Below are 18,722 nucleotides of genomic sequence, written 5' to 3' on the forward strand. Positions count from 1 at the left end.
AAGTGAAATAGATAATAAACAAATGTGAAATAAACAATACAAAAATGAACAGTAAACATTACACACACAACATTTCCAAAAGAATAAAGACATTTCAAATGTCATATTATGTCTGTATACAGTGTTGTAACAATGTGCAAATAGTCTCCCCCCCTTTCCCTCCCTCTTGCCCCCCTCTCTCCACCCCCCACCCCCCCCCCCCATTCTCTTTCTCTCTCCCCCCTCCCTCTCTCTCGCCCGTCTACCTGGCTCCAGACACACTCTAGCTCTCCCTCGACCTCACCCCTCAAGTCACCATGGAAAAACTAAGTTAAAACAAATGAATCTTAAGGAGTGGTGCCTCTCACAATTTCACTGAGATCTGATTGGGTCTGAGTGTCTGTCTGAACATATTAAACTTGAGGAGTTTGTTATTGTGGATGGATTTCAGAGAGCTGCATTAAAGCTCTCACTCATGTATCTCAGAGACTGGGGCAGAATAAGAGCCGGTGTATGAATGTACCTGTGGGCCCGTCAATCTTCATTCCTCTGTCTGTCTGTCTGTCTGTCTGTCTGTCTGTCTGTCTGTCTGTCTGTCTGTCTGTCTGTCTGTCTGTCTGTCTGTCTGTCTGTCTGTCTGTCTGTCTGTCTGTCTGTCTGTCTGTCTGTCTGTCTGTCTGTCTGTCTGTCTGTCTGTCTGTCTGCTCTCTCTCTCAGCAGTGGGCACTAGGCAGCACTAGGCTACAGGACATATTGATCAGTGCCTTCACATCTGACTTACATCTATGCCTCTCTCATCTCCCCCTTTGTCTCTATTTCTCTCCTCTCTATCTTGTTCTCCGTTTCTTTCAAACTCTCTAATTGTCATTCTCTCTGTAGTCTGTACCCTTTTTTGTAATGGAGGTCTATTCTGTAGTTGTGTATGTTAGTCTTGCTTTGTCCTACCGTATTGGGTGACAGGTAATACTTTCCAGACCTAGTATGATCACCATGGTTTCTGTAATGCCCTTGAGAAACCCGGTAGTGTGACGTCCTTGGACTGGTTTCCTGGATGCTTTTAGATGCAGGCTGAGGCCCTGGATGCTAAATATAATTCCTTGTTCTGTCTTCAGACCCGGCACGCAGCCATAGCAACTGCTAATTAGCTTTTAATGGATGGATGTGGTAAATTCTGTTTTATATCAACTGTTTCAGCCCCCTTACCTACCCTTATAGCTGCCGTTATGTGTTGTATAGTCCTCCTCTTTCCACTACTCACCGGGAATCCTGAGTGAACTGAACTTCTCTCTCTCTCGCTTTTGCATGAGGGCTGGTAGGAGGGTTTGGATAAGCGTAGCCTTTGCTGACCACATTTATCCATGTCACCCCTGCCGTTCAAGTTAAACCCCATCAGTGTTAAAGCAAGGATTCAGCTAATGTACACATCACAGCACAATATCGTATCTGTCCAAGCTACATTTGGTAGATAGATGCTTAGTTAAAAGGCCTTAAATGTTTACCGCAAAAACGATGTTACTGAATAAAAAAGCAGTGTAATTTACCAAGTATGACCCCTGTTCACCAGAAATGATTGTATTGACTTTGCTTTGTGCAGTCAGAGATTGGTTATCCTTCCTTGTGTGCTGGATTTCAAATAGAATTCTAAGTGCCCAGCCATGTCCCCTTCCCCCTCCATGACAACGTCAGCTCTCTTCACCGATCTGCAGACATTACCCAGCTATCCCATTACACCATGGACATTATCATTCACCAAAAGAACAAACAGCAGGGCAGCAGATGAGCTTTTCTCTGCGAGCTAGCTAGGAGGTATCTAGCATGAGTGGGAGAGCTAGCTAGGAGGTATCTAGCATGGGTGGGAGAGCTAGCTAGGAGGTATCTATCATGGGTGGGAGAGCTAGCTAGGAGGTATCTATCATGGGTGGGAGAGCTAGCTAGGAGGTATCTAGCATGAGTGGGAGAGCTAGCTAGGAGGTATCTAGCATGGGTGGGAGAGCTAGCTAGGAGATATCTAGCATGGGTGGGAGAGCTAGCTAGGATGTATCTAGCATGGGCGGGAGAGCTAGCTAGGAGGTATCTAGCATGAGTGGGAGAGCTAGCTAGGAGGTATCTAGCATGGGTGGGAGAGCTAGCTAGGAGGTATCTAGCATGAGTGGGAGAGCTAGCTAGGAGGTATCTAGCATGAGTGGGAGAGCTAGCTAGGAGGTATCTAGCATGGGTGGGAGAGCTAGCTAGGAGATATCTAGCATGGGTGGGAGAGCTAGCTAGGATGTATCTAGCATGGGTGGGAGAGCTAGCTAGGATGTATCTATCATGGGTGGGAGAACTAGCTAGGAGGTATCTAGCATGGGTGGGAGAACTAGCTAGGAGGTATCTAGCATGGGTGGGAGAGCTAGCTAGGAGGTATCTAGCATGGGTGGGAGAGCTAGCTAGGAGATATCTAGCATGGGTGGGAGAGCTAGCTAGGAGGTATCTAGCATGGGTGGGAGAGCTAGCTAGGAGGTATCTAGCATGGGTGGGAGAGCTAGCTAGGAGGTATCTATCATGGGTGGGAGAGCTAGCTAGGAGGTATCTAGCATGGGTGGGAGAGCTAGCTAGGAGGTATCTAGCATGGGTGGAGAACTAGCTAGTAGGTATCTAGCATGCTCTCAATTCGGGCCACTTAGCTTCCCCGATGTGCCCACCGTATCGTTCCTGTTCAACCAGAGGTTACAGTCACACAGGGCTTCCGCTTGCAGTTGAACAATGTTGCCATCCTGCCCTGAGAGGACTGAGATAAAGGAGGGGAGGTAGGGGGAATATGGAGGTGCTTCTCTTCTACCCTCTCCCACCCTCTCTCACTTCCTCACCCAGCACTCTGCAATTTCCAACAACCCCTTCCTCTTGTTTTGTCTAGCGAATTATCAGAGGATTAGCTTGAAATATCAACCCTACACTACTCGAGGGGCACAGTCAGATTTTCCAGCAACACCAGTAGAGACTGTCAAGGACAATTGTACTCTTCACCTCTCACATTTCTTCCTCTCCAGTGCCTGTTGGCCACCCTGGACTTTCTGCCACAGACACTCATCACACACACACACTCACACAGACACACTCACACAGACAGACACACAGCTATGAAGCGGCCTACTAAGGGCCTGTAGTCGGCTGGGACACGTATGTTTGTGTGTTACTATGTGTGTACAGTATGTGTCTGTATGTGAATGTGTGTTGTGTGAGTGAATACAGTATATTCTGGGACTGACTCTTGTGTGACCACAAATGATCCCCCATTTGCTTGGCACAATTGCACAAGGCTACCCACATTTCAGGAAAATAAATGGGCATTCCAGCTCGCCAGGGCAGAGCATGTAGGAAACTATTGAAAGAGTGTGTGTGTACACAGCAGGCTTGTGAGTCCCTGTGTTTGTGTGAATGTTACTGCCTGTGTGTGTGTGTGTGTGTGTGTGTGTGTGTGTGTGTGTGTGTGTGTGTGTGTGTGTGTGTGTGTGTTGTGTGTGTGTGTGTGTGTGTGTGTGTGTGTGTGTGTGTGTGTGTGTGTGTGTGTGTGTGTGTGTGTGTGTGTGTGTGTGTGTGTGTGTGTGTGTGTGTGTGTGTGTGTGTGTGTGTGTGTGTATGAATGTTACTGCCTGTATGTGTGTGTGAGTGTTTGTGTGTGTGCATGCATGCACGCGTCTCTATGTCTCGCCAGTGTGAAAGTGGAGATGCTGTCACGAGTGTCCTTACCCATGCACTGACCTTTGTGATTAATCAATCCTTTCTGTGTGTGTCCTGGGGAGGCTCCCAGCCCACTGGCTTCATGTATCTGATGCCTGGAGGTCACACAGGTAATGCTGCTGGAACAAGTGGGATTTTTATTTTGATTCACTTCCTGAATTAAAATGGGATCGACCCCAGCCCTGAAGATGACCATGATGATGATAATAATAGTGAGATAATAGTATGTGAAAAAAAATCGAAACTGGTTTTTGTTATGAGGGTGGTAGCAAACGTGGACAAATGTATATTTATTTTGTCTAGCAAATGCCATAATGAGGGTAACTTACATGGACCGTGCTTGGTTTATTGCCCACTGTGAGAATTGCCCCCCACAGAGAGCTGCACACTGCTGTGTGTGGTGAGAGAGAGGGTGCAGTCAGTCACAGCTGTATGTGCCCCCGCTTGGCAGAGCACAGCTTACTGCCTGCTTAAAAAGCAGAAGGTTTTGATATGGCAGAGAGGCAGTCATTTGGCTGATATAATGGTGGCACCCAGAGGATCCATACCAGTGTGCAAACACACAGAGAGATGTAGATGTAGAGAGAGATGGAGAGAGAGAGGGCGAGAGAGAGAGATGTGTAGAGAGAGAGAGAGATGTGTAGAGAGAGAGAGAGATGTAGAGAGAGATAGAGAGATGTAGAGAGGGAGAAAGAGAGAGAGCGAAAGAGAGAGAGATGTAGAGAGAGAAAGAGAGATTTAGAGAGAAAGAGATGTAGAGAGAGAGAGCTGTAGAGAGAAAGATGTAGAGAGAGAGATGTAGAGAGAGAGAGATGTAGAGAGAGAGAGAGAGAGATGTAGAGAGAGAGAGAGAGAGCGAGGCGGGGATTGGAGTTGATACTCATAAAGCCTTCTGAATATTTTACCATTACATGGGTATCATCAGCCTCTCTTTCTCTCTCCCTCCCTCTCTCTCCCCTCTCTCTCCTTCTCTCTCTCTCCTTCTTCTCCTCACCCTCTATCAGCCTTGCGGCTCCCTCTCCTTGTTTATTCCAGTTGAGATGTTTCCTTTGTTGTCAGAATGCATCACTGCAGGTGAATTCAGATCTGGAGACATCCTCACCCCTGGGATGTCTCCAGCGTTCTCTTCTCTCATCCTTCAAACACAAACCCCTCTAGCCTTTTATCTACCCCCGTTTTCTAGCCCCCTCCTCTCCTCTCCTCTCCCTCCTCCTCTCCCTCCTCCTCTCCTCTCCTCTCCTCTCCTCTCCTCTCCCTCTCCTCTCCTCTCCTCTCCTCTCCTCTCCTCTCCTCTCCTCTCCTCTCCTCTCCTCTCCTCTCCTCTCCTCTATGTAGCAGGCTCCTGGCGCTGCCTGCCTGGATACTGTTCTGTTCTCAGCCTGTTTCTTCTGACTGGTTCCCATCTCATTAAGAGAAACACTTGAGCATACTCCTTTTCACCTTCCTTCTACACAGCCACTTAATTAGCTGCATAGGTGTGTGTGTGTGTGTGTGTGTGTGTGTGTGTGTGTGTGTGTGTGTGTGTGTGTGTGTGTGTGTGTGTGTGTGTGTGTGTGTGTGTGTGTGCGTGCGTGCGTGCGTGCGTGCGTGCGTGCGTGCGTGCGTGCGTGCGTGCGTGCGTGCGTGCGTGCGTGCGTGCGTGCGTGCGTGCGTGCGTGCGTGCGTGCGTGCGTGCGTGCGTGCGTGCGTGCGTGCGTGCGTGCGTGCGTGCGTGCGTGCGTGCGTGCGTGCGTGCGTGCGTGCGTGCGTGCGTGCGTGCGTGCGTGCGTGCAGAGCCTTCAGAAAGTGTCCACACCCCATGACTTTTTCCACATTTTGTTGTGTAGCCTGAATTTCATTCTGCTTTCCAGCAGACACTGGGAGACAAATTCACCTTTCAGCAGGACAATAACCTAAAACACAAGGCCAAATATACACTGGAGTTGCTTACCAAGACGACATTGAATGTTCCTGAGTGGCCCAGTTACATTTTTGATTTAAATCTACTTGAAAATCTATGGCAAGACCTGAAGATGGTTGTCTAGCAATGATCAACAACTTGACAGAGCTTGAAGAATTTTTAAAAGAATAATGTGAAAATATTGTACTATATAGGTGTGAAAAGCTATTACAGACTCACAGCTGTATTTACTCAGGGGTGTGAATACTTATATACATTTGATATTTCTGTATTTCATTTTCAATACATTTGCAAAAATGATTTAAAACATGTTTTTACTTTGGCGTTATGAGGTATTATGGGCAGATAGGTGATATTATTATTATATATTTTTTTAATCTATTTTGAATTCAGACTGTAACACAACAAAATGTGGAATAAGTCAAGGGGTATGAATACTTTCTGAAGGCACTGTATGTGTGTATGTTGACAGTGTGACAGAGATGTTGTTCCCACCTCCTCTGTAATGGAATCAGCGGTGGTTACCATCTCCTCTGGATCTCACACGTAATCCCATTAACAGCACTCTGCTGGAGTAGAGTCTTCCTCCGACCAGCCCAGGCCACCCTCAGTCCACGCTATCTGGGACCAACGCCTCTAACACCTCCTACCTCCCTCCATCCCTCCCCTAGTCCCCCTCTCTGCTTTGCTATCTCTGAAACACAGGCGATTCACTGTCCTCATCATCCCATATGGCACCCTATTCCCTAGTTAGTAAACCATTTTTTACCACGGCTACTCATAACTGATGGAGCCATTGTCCAGGGCATAACCATGGGCACCAACCTGTCGGCCGGCAGTATGGTGTGATGGGTATTGCAAAAATACCAGTGACCAGTTTGTTTTGGCTGTGCTTTCACATGTTTACTGACTGTTGCTGGGTGTGTTTTACAGGAAGAGCTGTAGAATGGACCCGGTTGTGTCAGTAAAATATGTTGTTATTATTGTTGTTGTTGGCCGTCATCAGGGATGTACTACTGTTGGTATGAATGAGACCGTGTCAGTGAAGATGGCTGTCAGTAAACACAGACAGCTTAGCAGTCTAATCATCACAGCAACAGGCAGCCAGGAGGCTTCCAGAGGTAGAGCTCTGTGGAAACAGTTTAGTCTGAGCAGCGGGTGGCAGGTTGTGCAGTGGGCCATGCCTTAGTTTGCCTATTTGTGTGTGCTCAGGAGGAGGTAGCATGAATGGCAGACTCTCCCCTACTGCCTCGTGGGCTGTAATCAAACCACTCAGGTTCCCATGGAAACCCCCTCCATCCTATCAGCACTGCTGCTAGGCGATGGTGAAGATGATTATGGTGGTTGTTGCAGTTGGGGTTGTAGTTAGCAGTGTCCTGGGGTCCTGAGAGGTTGGCGTATACTCCCTGTCACAGCTGAAAAGCAACGTTTAACCATTCATTAAACACAGCAGAGCAGCGTGGTTTTTTGTTGTTTTCTTTTCACCTTTATTTAACCAGGTAGGCTAGTTGAGAACAAGTTCTCATTTGAAACTGCGACCTGGCCAAGATAAAGCATAGCAGTTCAACACATACAACAACACAGAGTTACACATAGAATAAACAAACATACAGTCAATAATACAGTAGAACAAAAGAAAACAAAAAGTCTATATACAGTGAGTGCAAATGAGGTGAGTTAAGGCAATAAATAGGCCATGGTGGCGAAGTAATTACAATATAGCAATTAAACACTGGAATGGTAGATGTGCAGAAGATGAATGTGCAAGTAGAGATACTGGGGTGCAAAGGAGCAAGATAAATAAATAAATACAGTATGGGGATGAGGTAGGTAGATAGATGGGCTGTTTACAGATGGGCTATGTACAGGTGCAGTGATCTGTGAGCTGCTCTGACAGCTGGTGCTTAAAGCTAGTGAGGGAGATATGAGTCTCCAGCTTCAGAGATTTTTGCAATTCGTTCCAGTCATTGGCAGCAGAGAACTGGAAGGAAAGACGACCAAAGGAGGAATTGGCTTTGGGGGTGACCAGTGAGATATTCCTGCTGGAGCGCATGCTACGAGTGGGTGCTGCTATGGTGACCAGTGAGCTGAGATAAGGCGGGGCTTTACCTAGCAGAGACTTGTAGATAACCTGTAGCCAGTGGGTTTGGCGACGAGTATGAAGCGAGGGCCAACCAACAAGAGCGTACAGGTCGCAATGGTGGGTAGTGTATGGGGCTTTGGTGACAAAACGGATGGCACTGTGATAGACTGCATCCAGTTTGTTGAGTAGAGTGTTGGAGGCTATTTTATAGATGACATCACCGAAGTCGAGGATCGGTAGGATGGTCAGTTTTACGAGGGTATGTTTGGCAGCATGAGTAAAGGATGCTTTGTTGCGATATAGGAAGCCGATTCTAGATTTAATTTTGGATTGGAGATGCTTAATGTGAGCTGGAAGGAGAGTTTACAGTCTAACCAGACACCCAGGTATTTGTAGTTGTCCACATATTCTAAGTCATAGCCGTCCATAGTAGTGATGCTAGACGGGCGAGCAGGTGCGGGCAGTGATTGATTGAATAGCATGCATTTAGTTTTACTGGCGTTTAAGAGCAGTTGGAGGCCACGGAAGGAGAGTTGTATGGCATTGAAGCTCGTCTGGAGGTTAGTTAACACAGTGTCCAAAGAGGGCCCAGAAGTATACAGAATGGTGTTGTCTGCGTAGAGGTGGATCAGAGAATCACCAGCAGCAAGAGCAACATCATTGATGTATACAGAGAAGAGAGTCGGCCCGAGAATTGAACCCTGTGGCACACACATAGAGACTGCCACAGGCCCTCCGATTTGACACACTGAACTCTATCAGATAAGTAGTTGTTAAACCAGGCGAGGCAATCATTTGAGAAACCAAGGCTGTCGAGTCTGCCAATAAGAATGTGGTGATTGACAGAGTCGAAAGCCTTGGCCAGGTCGATGAATACGGCTGCACAGTAATGTCTCTTATCGATGGCGGTTATGATGTCATTTAGGACCTTGAGCGTGGCTGAGGTGCACCCATGACCAGCTCTGAAACCAGATTGCATAGCGGAGAAGGTACGGTGGGATTCGAAAGGTCGGTAATCTGTTTGTTAACTTGGCTTTCGAAGACCTTAGAAAGACAGGGTAGGATAGATATAGGTCTGTAGCAGTTTGGGTCTAGAGTGTCACCCCCTTTGAAGAGGGGGATGACCTCGGCAGCTTTCCAATCTTTGGGAATCTCAGACGATACGAAAGAGAGGTTGAACAGGCTAGTAATAGGGGTTGCAACAATTTCGGCAGATCATTTTAGAAAGAGAGGGTCCAGATTGTCTAGCCTGGCTGATTTGTATGGGTCCAGATTTTGCAGCTCTTTCAGAACATCAGCTATCTGGATTTGGGTGAAGGAGAAATGGTGGGGGCTTTGGCGGGTTGCTGTGGAGGGTGCCGGGCAGTTGACCGGGGTAGGGATAGCCAGGTGGAAAGCATGGCCAGCCGTAGAGAAATGCTTATTGAAATTCTCAATTATAGTGGATTTATCAGTGGTAACAGTGTTTCCTAGCCTCAGAGCAGTGGGCAGCTGGGAGGAGGTGCTCTTACTCTCCATGGACTTTACAGTGTCCCAGAACTTTTTTAACTGCCTGTGTATATTTGTTCCTAACTTCCCTGAAAAGTTGCCTATCACGGGGGCTATTCGATGCTAATGCAGAACGCCACAGGATGTTTTTGTGCTGGTCAAGGGCAGTCAGGTCTGGAGTGAACCAAGGACTATATCTATTCCTAGTTCTACATTTTTTGAGTGGGGCATGCTTATTTAAGATGGTGAGGAAGGCACTTTTAAAGAATAGCCAGGCATCATCTACTGACGGGATGAGGTCAATGTCATTCCAGGATACCCCGGCCATGTCGATTAGAAAGGCCTGCTCGCAGAAGTGTTTTAGGGAGCGTTTGACAGTGATGAGGGGTGGTCGTTTGGTCGCAGACCCATTACGGATGCAGGCAATGAGGCAGTGATCGCTGAGATCCTGGTTGAAGACAGCAGAGGTGTATTTTGAGGGAAGGTTGGTTAGGATGATATCTAGGAGGGTGCCCGTGTTTACGGATTTGGGGTTGTACCTGGTAGGTTCATTGATAATTTGTGTGAGATTGTTTAGGTCACCTAGTAGCACGAGCTCTGAAGATAGATGGGGGGCAATCAATTCACATATGGTATCGAGGGCACAGCTGGGGGCAGAGGGAGGTTGTTACTGGCAAGGAAATAAAACACACACACACTAGGGGCCCAGTGTCACAGAATTCACACAGACCAGGAGCAGAAGTGTTACTGCAGCATGACATTAAAGGGTCATTAAAGACTATGGATGACCTCTATCATGTGCTATAAAAAAAAAACAATTTCTCTAATGTGTACAATATTAACATCCACCTCTCACTGGATACATCTGACACTGGAGTAGCAGCCAGCCAGGCATTTTGAAACCCCGTACTTGTCTGAGTTCTAAAAATGGAATAGTGTTGTTTAGCCAAGCCGTTCTGATTAAGATGTCATCTCAGCCCTCTTGAGCTCCCACACACCCCGCCCCTCCCTCAGGGGGCTGCAGCAGTTTACCTTTCATTAGGGGACCCTCTGTGCAAAACGTGTTTGCTGATAAGAGCCAGCAGTTTATCAACAGTTTATAAAGGCTGACGTTTGGATTAATCAAATCAGCACACATCCGGAGAAGGGCCGGACTCTGTAAACACAATCAGATCTGACTCCACAGATGGAATGAGAGAGGTGGGGGGAAGAGAGGGAGGGAGGAAAGATAAGTGAAGAAAAGAAATGGAATGGAATTAGTGAAGTCACCTTTGCAGAAATCAAATGTTTCGAGAAGATGTTTGCTTCCAGGACTGCTGGGGGATTTCAGTCAGTCTACATGAGCAGTGTTGAGGGAGGGCTGTAGTCACAACTGGCTGTAGAATGGGTCCCAGCATCTGTCTATCTGTCCGTCCGTCCCCAAGCCTAGCAGAGCACCTCTACAGTGACAGGCAAGACTGGCTCCTCCCTATCTCACATCAACTCTCTATCTGGGGAGAAAATGCGGCATTGCAGTCTCTCTTTAGAGGGACACTGATCACAAGCACAACTCATCTCAACTGTGAAGAGAGGTTGCACTCTCTCTCTTTCTCTCTCTTTCTCTCCCCCTCCGTCCTCGCCTCACTCATTTTCCAAGACACATAGAGAGCAGAGGATTCCGCTCGGTTTCTCTGCTCACAGAGTGGAAGTTGGAGTTGAAGAGATTGAGCTAAGCGGAGCTTCAAACAGCACATGTAATTGAGCAGCCCCTAGATAGGCTATCCGGGAACATGAAACAGCAACAGTTGTGACGGGAGGTAATTGCCTCCTTGGGCCCGTATAATATCTTGTCGAGGCTTTAAACTCCAGCAAACTGCTGGAAGTCCTTATGTCGGCAGGTAATAGGTTCCAGGCATCAGCAGTCATGTGAAATGCAAGAAAGATAGCACTGCTGTGTGCGTGTGTTCGGGAAAGAGAAAATATGTATGTGTGTTCCAACGTCTGTGTGCTAGTGGGAGTGGGAGAAAGTCTTTTACGGTATAGATTTTTTTCTTAGGTTCTGCATTATTTTTTATTCATTCATGCAATATTTTCATTAGATGTTCTTGGAGCAAAGGTGCAGTGAAACTCTCTCTTTCTCTCTGTGGGAGCAGGAATTACCCCCACATTTCTTCTGTAAATTACTTCTTGTAGTGTTTATGGAATTCTGTATCTTGATTTAAAAGCGCAGTGTTTTTCTGTAATACACTAAAGTGGATTAACTTGTGCCCTGGCATTTATACATGAGTAATTACTTTTTCAGATGTGTTGACATAAACATACAATAGTAACCTGGGCACTGTTGAGTCACATGCCTTTTCATGATAAACAACACAGAATGAAGGCTCAGAAAACAGCACAGAATGAAGGCTCAGAGAACAGCACAGAATGAAGGCTCAGAAAACAGCACAGAATGAAGGATCAGAAAACAGCACAGAATGAAGGCTCAGAAATCAACACAGAATGAAGGCTCAGAAAACAGCACAGAATGAAGGCTTAGAGAACAGCACAGAATGAAGGCTCAGAAAACAGCACAGAATGAAGGATCAGAAAACAGCACAGAATGAAGGCTCAGAAAACAGCACAGAATGAAGGCTCAGAAATCAACACAGAATGAAGGCTCAGAAAACAGCACAGAATGAAGGCTCAGAGAACAGCACAGAATGAAGGCTCAGAAAACAGCACAGAATGAAGGCTCAGAAAACAGCACAGAATGAAGGCTCAGAAAACAGCACAGAATGAAGGATCAGAAAACAGCACAGAATGAAGGCTCAGAAAACAACACAGAATGAAGGCTCAGAAATCAACACAGAATGAAGGCTCAGAAAACAACACAGAATGAAGGCTCAGAAAACAACACAGAATGAAGGCTCAGAAAACAACACAGAATGAAGGCTCAGAAATCAACACAGAATGAAGGCTCAGAAAACAACACAGAAAGTGTTTCATAATAATCCATTACTGGAGTTGTGTTCATCCTTTCCTTTGTTACCTCTAAATGCACTCAGTGTAACTCTCAGCATCCCTGTCAGTGTAACTCCCAGCATCCCTGTCAGTGTAACTCCCAGCATCCCTGTCAGTGTAACTCCCAGCATCCCTGTCAGTGTAACTCCCAGCATCCCTGTCAGTGTAACTCCCAGCATCCCTGTCAGTGCAACCCCAAGCATCCCTGTCAGTGTAACTCCCAGCATCCCTGTCAGTGTAACTCCCAGCATCCCTGTCAGTGTAACTCCCAGCATCCCTGTCAGTGTAACCCCAAGCATCTGTGTCACAGAGGCTCCTACGCAGGCAGAAAAGTCAAGCAGAGTTGTGGCTTTAATTGTCAGGGTTTTTGTCCTCTTCCCTGACCCCCGTCCAACCCGCTCCAGTCCCCTCCCGTTCTGTAAGACACATAGACACAGAGACACAAAGAGAGAGCAAGAGAGAGAGAGAGAGAGAGAGAGAGAGAGAGAGGGAGACCTCAGGAAGGAGATGTGTTATTAGCTGGCCCTCTCCTCTGCAATTAATGGAACATCTGTCCACACAAAAACAGCCTTCCCCAATTCCCAGCAGTTTACCCTCTATATAAACAGCTAATAAGCCTACAGTGAGTGCGTCACTTAGGGGGTCAGGCCTGCAGACCACTCCACTTTACTGCACACCCTACACTTTATATTACACCTCATATTTATGCAGGTGGATGGGGGTGAGAGGAGAAATATCCCGTTGAGGCGATAGATAAGAATATGCTACAATATATTCCCAGCATCAGCCCTCCTGATAGAGAAGTGTTGCCAGTGGTGAATAGAGGAGGAGAATCAGTCAGTCAGTCAGTGGGTATGTTTCCCTCCCACAGCTGAAGAGTGAAGCTAAGCCCCTCTCCTCTTCCCCTGATTAACTGGCTCTTTGTTCCATTGGTGGTGGCGCGCTCCGTGAAGCAGATTGCAGTGGGCAAACTGTCAGCTTTAAAACAAGCCTACCGCTGTGCTAATCTGCATCAGGGTTTACCCCCCCCCAGATCACAAGAAAGGAAGAAAAGCATTTTTGTTTGTTGTTTGGTCCCTAAAGCAATATTGCTTCAAATATATATTTTTTTATATACTTTGGGGAATGGGATGTTGAGGGGTATTGAGGGATGGAGAGGGGTGTTGAGGGATGAAGAGGGATGTTGAGGGACAGAGAGGGGTGTTGAGGGACAGAGATGGGTGTTGAGGGACAGAGATGGGTGTTGAGGGATGAAGAGGGGTGGAGAGGGTTGGAGAGGGGTGGAGAGGGGTGTTGAGGGACAAAGAGGGGTGTTGAGGGATGAAGAGGGGTGTTGAGGGATGGAGAGGGGTGTTGAGGGGAGTGTAGGGGTGGAGAGGGGTGTTGAGGGGAGTTTAGGGACGAAGAGGGTTGTTGAGGGGTGTTGAGGGATGAAGAGGGGTGTTGAGGGGTGTTGAGGGATGAAGAGGGGAGTGTAGGGGTGGAGAGGGGTGCTGAGGGGAGTTGAGGGGAGTTTAGGGGTAGAAAGGGGTGGAGAGGGGTGTTGCCAAATGAAGATAGGTGTGTTGAGGGGTATTGTCAAATGAAGATAGGTGTGTTGAGGGATGGAGAACGATGTTTAGGGATGGAGAGGGGTGTTGAGGGGTGTTGAGAGATGGAGAAGGGTGTTTAGGGATGGAGAGGGGTGTTGAGGGGTGTTGAGAGATGGAGAACGATGTTTAGGGATGGAGAGGGGTGTTGAGGGGTGTTGAGAGATGGAGAACGATGTTTAGGGATGGAGAGGGGTGTTGAGGGGTGTTGAGAGATGGAGAAGGGTGTTTAGGGATGGAGAGGGGTGTTGAGGGGTGTTGAGAGATGGAGAACGATGTTTAGGGATGGAGAGGGGTGTTGAGGGGTGTTGAGAGATGGAGAAGGGTGTTTAGGGATGGAGAGGGGTGTTGAGGGGTGTTGAGAGATGGAGAAGGGTGTTTAGGGATGGAGAGGGGTGTTGAGGGGTGTTGAGAGATGGAGAACGATGTTTAGGGATGGAGAGGGGTGTTGAGGGGTGTTGAGAGATGGAGAAGGGTGTTTAGGGATGGAGAGGGGTGTTGAGGGGTGTTGAGAGATGGAGAACGATGTTTAGGGATGGAGAGGGGTGTTGAGGGGTGTTGAGAGATGGAGAACGATGTTTAGGGATGGAGAGGGGTGTTGAGGGGTGTTGAGAGATGGAGAACGATGTTTAGGGATGGAGAGGGGTGTTGAGGGGTGTTGAGAGATGGAGAAGGGTGTTTGAGATGCAAAAGCAACCAACTCAGTTAAATGTGGGTCAATTTCACGAAGCTTTAGTGTTTTTACTATGTGACCTTAATTACTTGCCTGATGTTTGTGTGCCTGTGTTCTCTCTGTGCCTCCAGGCAGCCTCTATGGCCCTGAGCAGCCTGGGTCATGTGTACACAGCCATCGGGGACTACCCTAATGCCCTGGCCAGCCACAAGCAGTGTGTCCTACTGGCCAAGCAGTCCAAGGACCAGCTGTCGGAGGCACGAGAGCTGGGCAACATGGGCGCTGTCTACATTGCCATGGGCGACTTTGAAAACGCTGTCCAATGTCACGAGCAGCACCTGGGCATCGCCAAGGCCCTGACCAGCAAGAGGGAGGAGGCCCGTGCCTACAGCAACCTGGGCAGTGCCTATCACTACCACCGTAACTTTGACAAGGCCATGTCCTACCACACCCATGTGCTGGAGCTGGCCCAGGAGCTGGAGGAGCAGCCTATAGAGATGAGGGCGTACGCTGGACTGGGGCACGCTGCACGCTGCATGCAGGACCTGGAGAGAGCCAAGCAGTACCACCAACAGCAGCTGGCCATCGCTGAGGGCCTGAAGGACAGGGCTGCAGAGGGAAGAGCCTCCTCCAACCTGGGTACGTAACAACACAGAGGGGTAGTCTGTGGTGGGTGGGTTGGGAGACTCGACTGGGGATAGCATCATATCTATCTATAACAACTTAATTTTTGGGTTTATTTTCAAACATGGCTAACAAAGAATATTTCTAGTTTAGTACAGTGTTATTATGCTTCCCCTTAGATTGGCCTCTAGGCCTGTCCCTGGCATTTGAGGTCAATGTACAGCGCAGTCCCTCATGTTGTGGGCTTCCCTTTTCTGATGAGCATGTGAGTTCCTCCTTTTGGCCCCGTCCATCCTACAGGATGAGGAACCACCTTGTTTTTAGAAAGTTAGTCTGGTAGATGGTAGAAGGAAGGCGGTCCCAGGCATGTTGAGGGAGGTTGGCTGTGTGTTTGCTCCAGCCTGGCAGTGTGGGGTTTTACCCAGGTCACTGACCTGCAGAAGAGCCGGGATGCTTCCTCACAAGGAGCTTGGCAGGATGTGATGGGAACAGGCCAGAATAGCAGTGTAGAGGTCATGGTTTGCCAGTGAGAGACAGAATGCGTGGAGGTGGAGGCAGCATCAGTATTCTCTCTGTATTTTAGCACCGACTGTGCCAAATAGCAGACTTTGATGGTGGGGTGATATCCGCATTCCACTCATGTTGTTATTCTCTGCTCCTTCTTTTTCCTCTGCTTGTTGTGGGTTCCAGGTACTACTATATCACTAGTAAGTCTGTTTACCTGTCTCTGCTTGTTGTGGGTTCCAGGTACTACTATATCACTAGTACCTGTTTACCTGTCTCTGCTTGTTGTGGGTTCCAGGTACTACTATATCACTAGTACCTGTTTACCTGTCTCTGCTTGTTGTGGGTTCCAGGTACTACTATATCACTAGTAAGTCTGTTTACCTGTCTCTGCTTGTTGTGGGTTCCAGGTACTACTATATCACTAGAAAGTCTGTTTACTTGTCTCTGCTTGTTGTGGGTTCCAGGTACTACTATATCACTAGTAGCTGTTTACCTGTCTCTGCTTGTTGTGGGTTCCAGGTACTACTATATCACTAGTACCTGTTTACCTGTCTCTGCTTGTTGTGGGTTCCAGGTACTACTATATCACTAGTACCTGTTTACCTGTCTCTGCTTGTTGTGGGTTCCAGGTACTACTATATCACTAGTACCTGTTTACCTGTCTCTGCTTGTTGTGGGTTCCAGGTACTACTATATCACTAGTAAGTCTGTTTACCTGTCTCTGCTTGTTGTGGGTTCCAGGTACTACTATATCACTAGTAAGTCTGTTTACCTGTCTCTGCTTGTTGTGGGTTCCAGGTACTACTATATCACTAGTAAGTCTGTTTACCTGTCTCTGCTTGTTGTGGGTTCCAGGTACTACTATATCACTAGTAAGTCTGTTTACCTGTCTCTGCTTGTTGTGGGTTCCAGGTACTACTACCGTATATCACTAGTAAGTCTGTTTACCTGTCTCTGCTTGTTGTGGGTTCCATGTACTACTACAGTATATCACTAGTAAGTCTGTTTTCCTGTCTATGCTTGTTGTGGGTTCCAGGTACTACTATATCACTAGTACCTGTTTACCTGTCTCTGCTTGTTGTGGGTTCCAGGTACTACTATATCACTAGTACCTGTTTACCTGTCTCTGCTTGTTGTGGGTTCCAGGTACTACTATATCACTAGTACCGGTTTACCTGTCTCTGCTTGTTGTGGGTTCCAGGTACTACTATATCACTAGTACCTGTTTACCTGTCTCTGTTTGTTGTGGGTTCCAGGTACTACTATATCACTAGTACCTGTTTACCTGTCTCTGCTTGTTGTGGGTTCCAGGTACTACTATATCACTAGTACCTGTTTACCTGTCTCTGCTTGTTGTGGGTTCCAGGTACTACTATATCACTAGTACCTGTTTACCTGTCTCTGCTTGTTGTGGGTTCCAGGTACTACTATATCACTAGTAAGTCTGTTTACCTGTCTCTGCTTGTTGTGGGTTCCAGGTACTACTATATCACTAGTACCTGTTTACCTGTCTCTGCTTGTTGTGGGTTCCAGGTACTACTATATCACTAGTACCTGTTTACCTGTCTCTGCTTGTTGTGGGTTCCAGGTACTACTATATCACTAGTACCTGTTTACCTGTCTCTGCTTGTTGTGGGTTCCAGGTACTACTATATCACTAGTACCTGTTTACCTGTCTCTGCTTGTTGTGGGTTCCAGGTACTACTATATCACTAGTAAGTCTGTTTACCTGTCTCTGCTTGTTGTGGGTTCCAGGTACTACTATATCACTAGTAAGTCTGTTTACCTGTCTCTGCTTGTTGTGGGTTCCAGGTACTACTATATCACTAGTAAGTCTGTTTACCTGTCTCTGCTTGTTGTGGGTTCCAGGTACTACTATAATCACTAGTAAGTCTGTTTACCTGTCTCTGCTTGTTGTGGGTTCCATGTACTACTACAGTATATCACTAGTAGGTCTGTTTTCCTGTCTATGCTTGTTGTGGGTTCCAGGTACTACTATATCACTAGTACCTGTTTACCTGTCTCTGCTTGTTGTGGGTTCCAGGTACTACTATATCACTAGTACCTGTTTACCTGTCTCTGCTTGTTGTGGGTTCCAGGTACTACTATATCACTAGTACCTGTTTACCTGTCTCTGCTTGTTGTGGGTTCCAGGTACTACTATATCACTAGTACCTGTTTACCTGTCTCTGCTTGTTGTGGGTTCCAGGTACTACTATATCACTAGTACCTGTTTACCTGTCTCTGTTTGTTGTGGGTTCCAGGTACTACTATATCACTAGTACCTGTTTACCTGTCTCTGCTTGTTGTGGGTTCCAGGTACTACTATACCTCTATTACCTGTTTACCTGACTTTGCTTGTTGTGGGTTCCAGGTACTACTATATAACTAGTAAGTCTGTTTACCTGTCTCTGCTTGTTGTGGGTTCCAGGTACTACTATAACACTAGTAAGTCTGTTTACCTGTCTCTGCTTGTTGTGGGTTCCAGGTACTACTATATCACTAGTAAGTCTGTTTACCTGTCTCTGCTTGTTGTGGGTTCCAGGTACTACTACCGTATATCACTAGTAAGTCTGTTTACCTGTCTCAGCTTGTTGTGGGTTCCATGTACTACTACAGTATATCACTAGTAAGTCTGTTTTCCTGTCTATGCTTGTTGTGGGTTCCAGGTACTACTATATCACTAGTACCTGTTTACCTGTCTATGCTTGTTGTGGGTTCCAGGTACTACTATTTCACTAGTACCTGTTTACCTGTCTCTGCTTGTTGTGGGTTCCAGGTACTACTATATCACTAGTACCTGTTTACCTGTCTCTGCTTGTTGTGGGTTCCAGGTACTACTATATCACTAGTAAGTCTGTTTACCTGTCTCTGCTTGTTGTGGGTTCCAGGTACTACTATATCACTAGTACCTGTTTACCTGTCTCTGCTTGTTGTGGGTTCCAGGTACTACTATATCACTAGTACCTGTTTACCTGTCTCTGCTTGTTGTGGGTTCCAGGTACTACTATATCACTAGTACCTGTTTACCTGTCTCTGCTTGTTGTGGGTTCCAGGTACTACTATATCACTAGTACCTGTTTACCTGTCTCTGCTTGTTGTGGGTTCCAGGTACTACTATATCACTAGTACCTGTTTACCTGTCTCTGCTTGTTGTGGGTTCCAGGTACTACTATATCA

The 18,722-nt window shown here is 47.0% G+C and overlaps 1 protein-coding gene across 3 annotated transcripts in view; it reads left to right on the forward strand.

Annotated features, from left to right (window-relative positions):
- Positions 1 to 18,722, forward strand: part of LOC106585320 (tetratricopeptide repeat protein 28) — a 463,550-nt gene that overhangs the window by 273,710 nt on the left and 171,118 nt on the right. For all 3 annotated transcript variants that reach the window (XM_082968562.1, XM_045706964.2, XM_045706965.2), the window contains one exon: positions 14,543 to 15,050. In XM_082968562.1, coding sequence (XP_082824688.1) covers positions 14,543 to 15,050 — 508 coding nt within the window. The remainder of the gene's footprint in view (positions 1 to 14,542; positions 15,051 to 18,722) is intronic.

Source organism: Salmo salar, chromosome 24, assembly GCF_965601325.2.
Source record: "Salmo salar chromosome 24, fSalSal1, whole genome shotgun sequence".
NCBI lineage: Eukaryota > Metazoa > Chordata > Actinopteri > Salmoniformes > Salmonidae > Salmo > Salmo salar.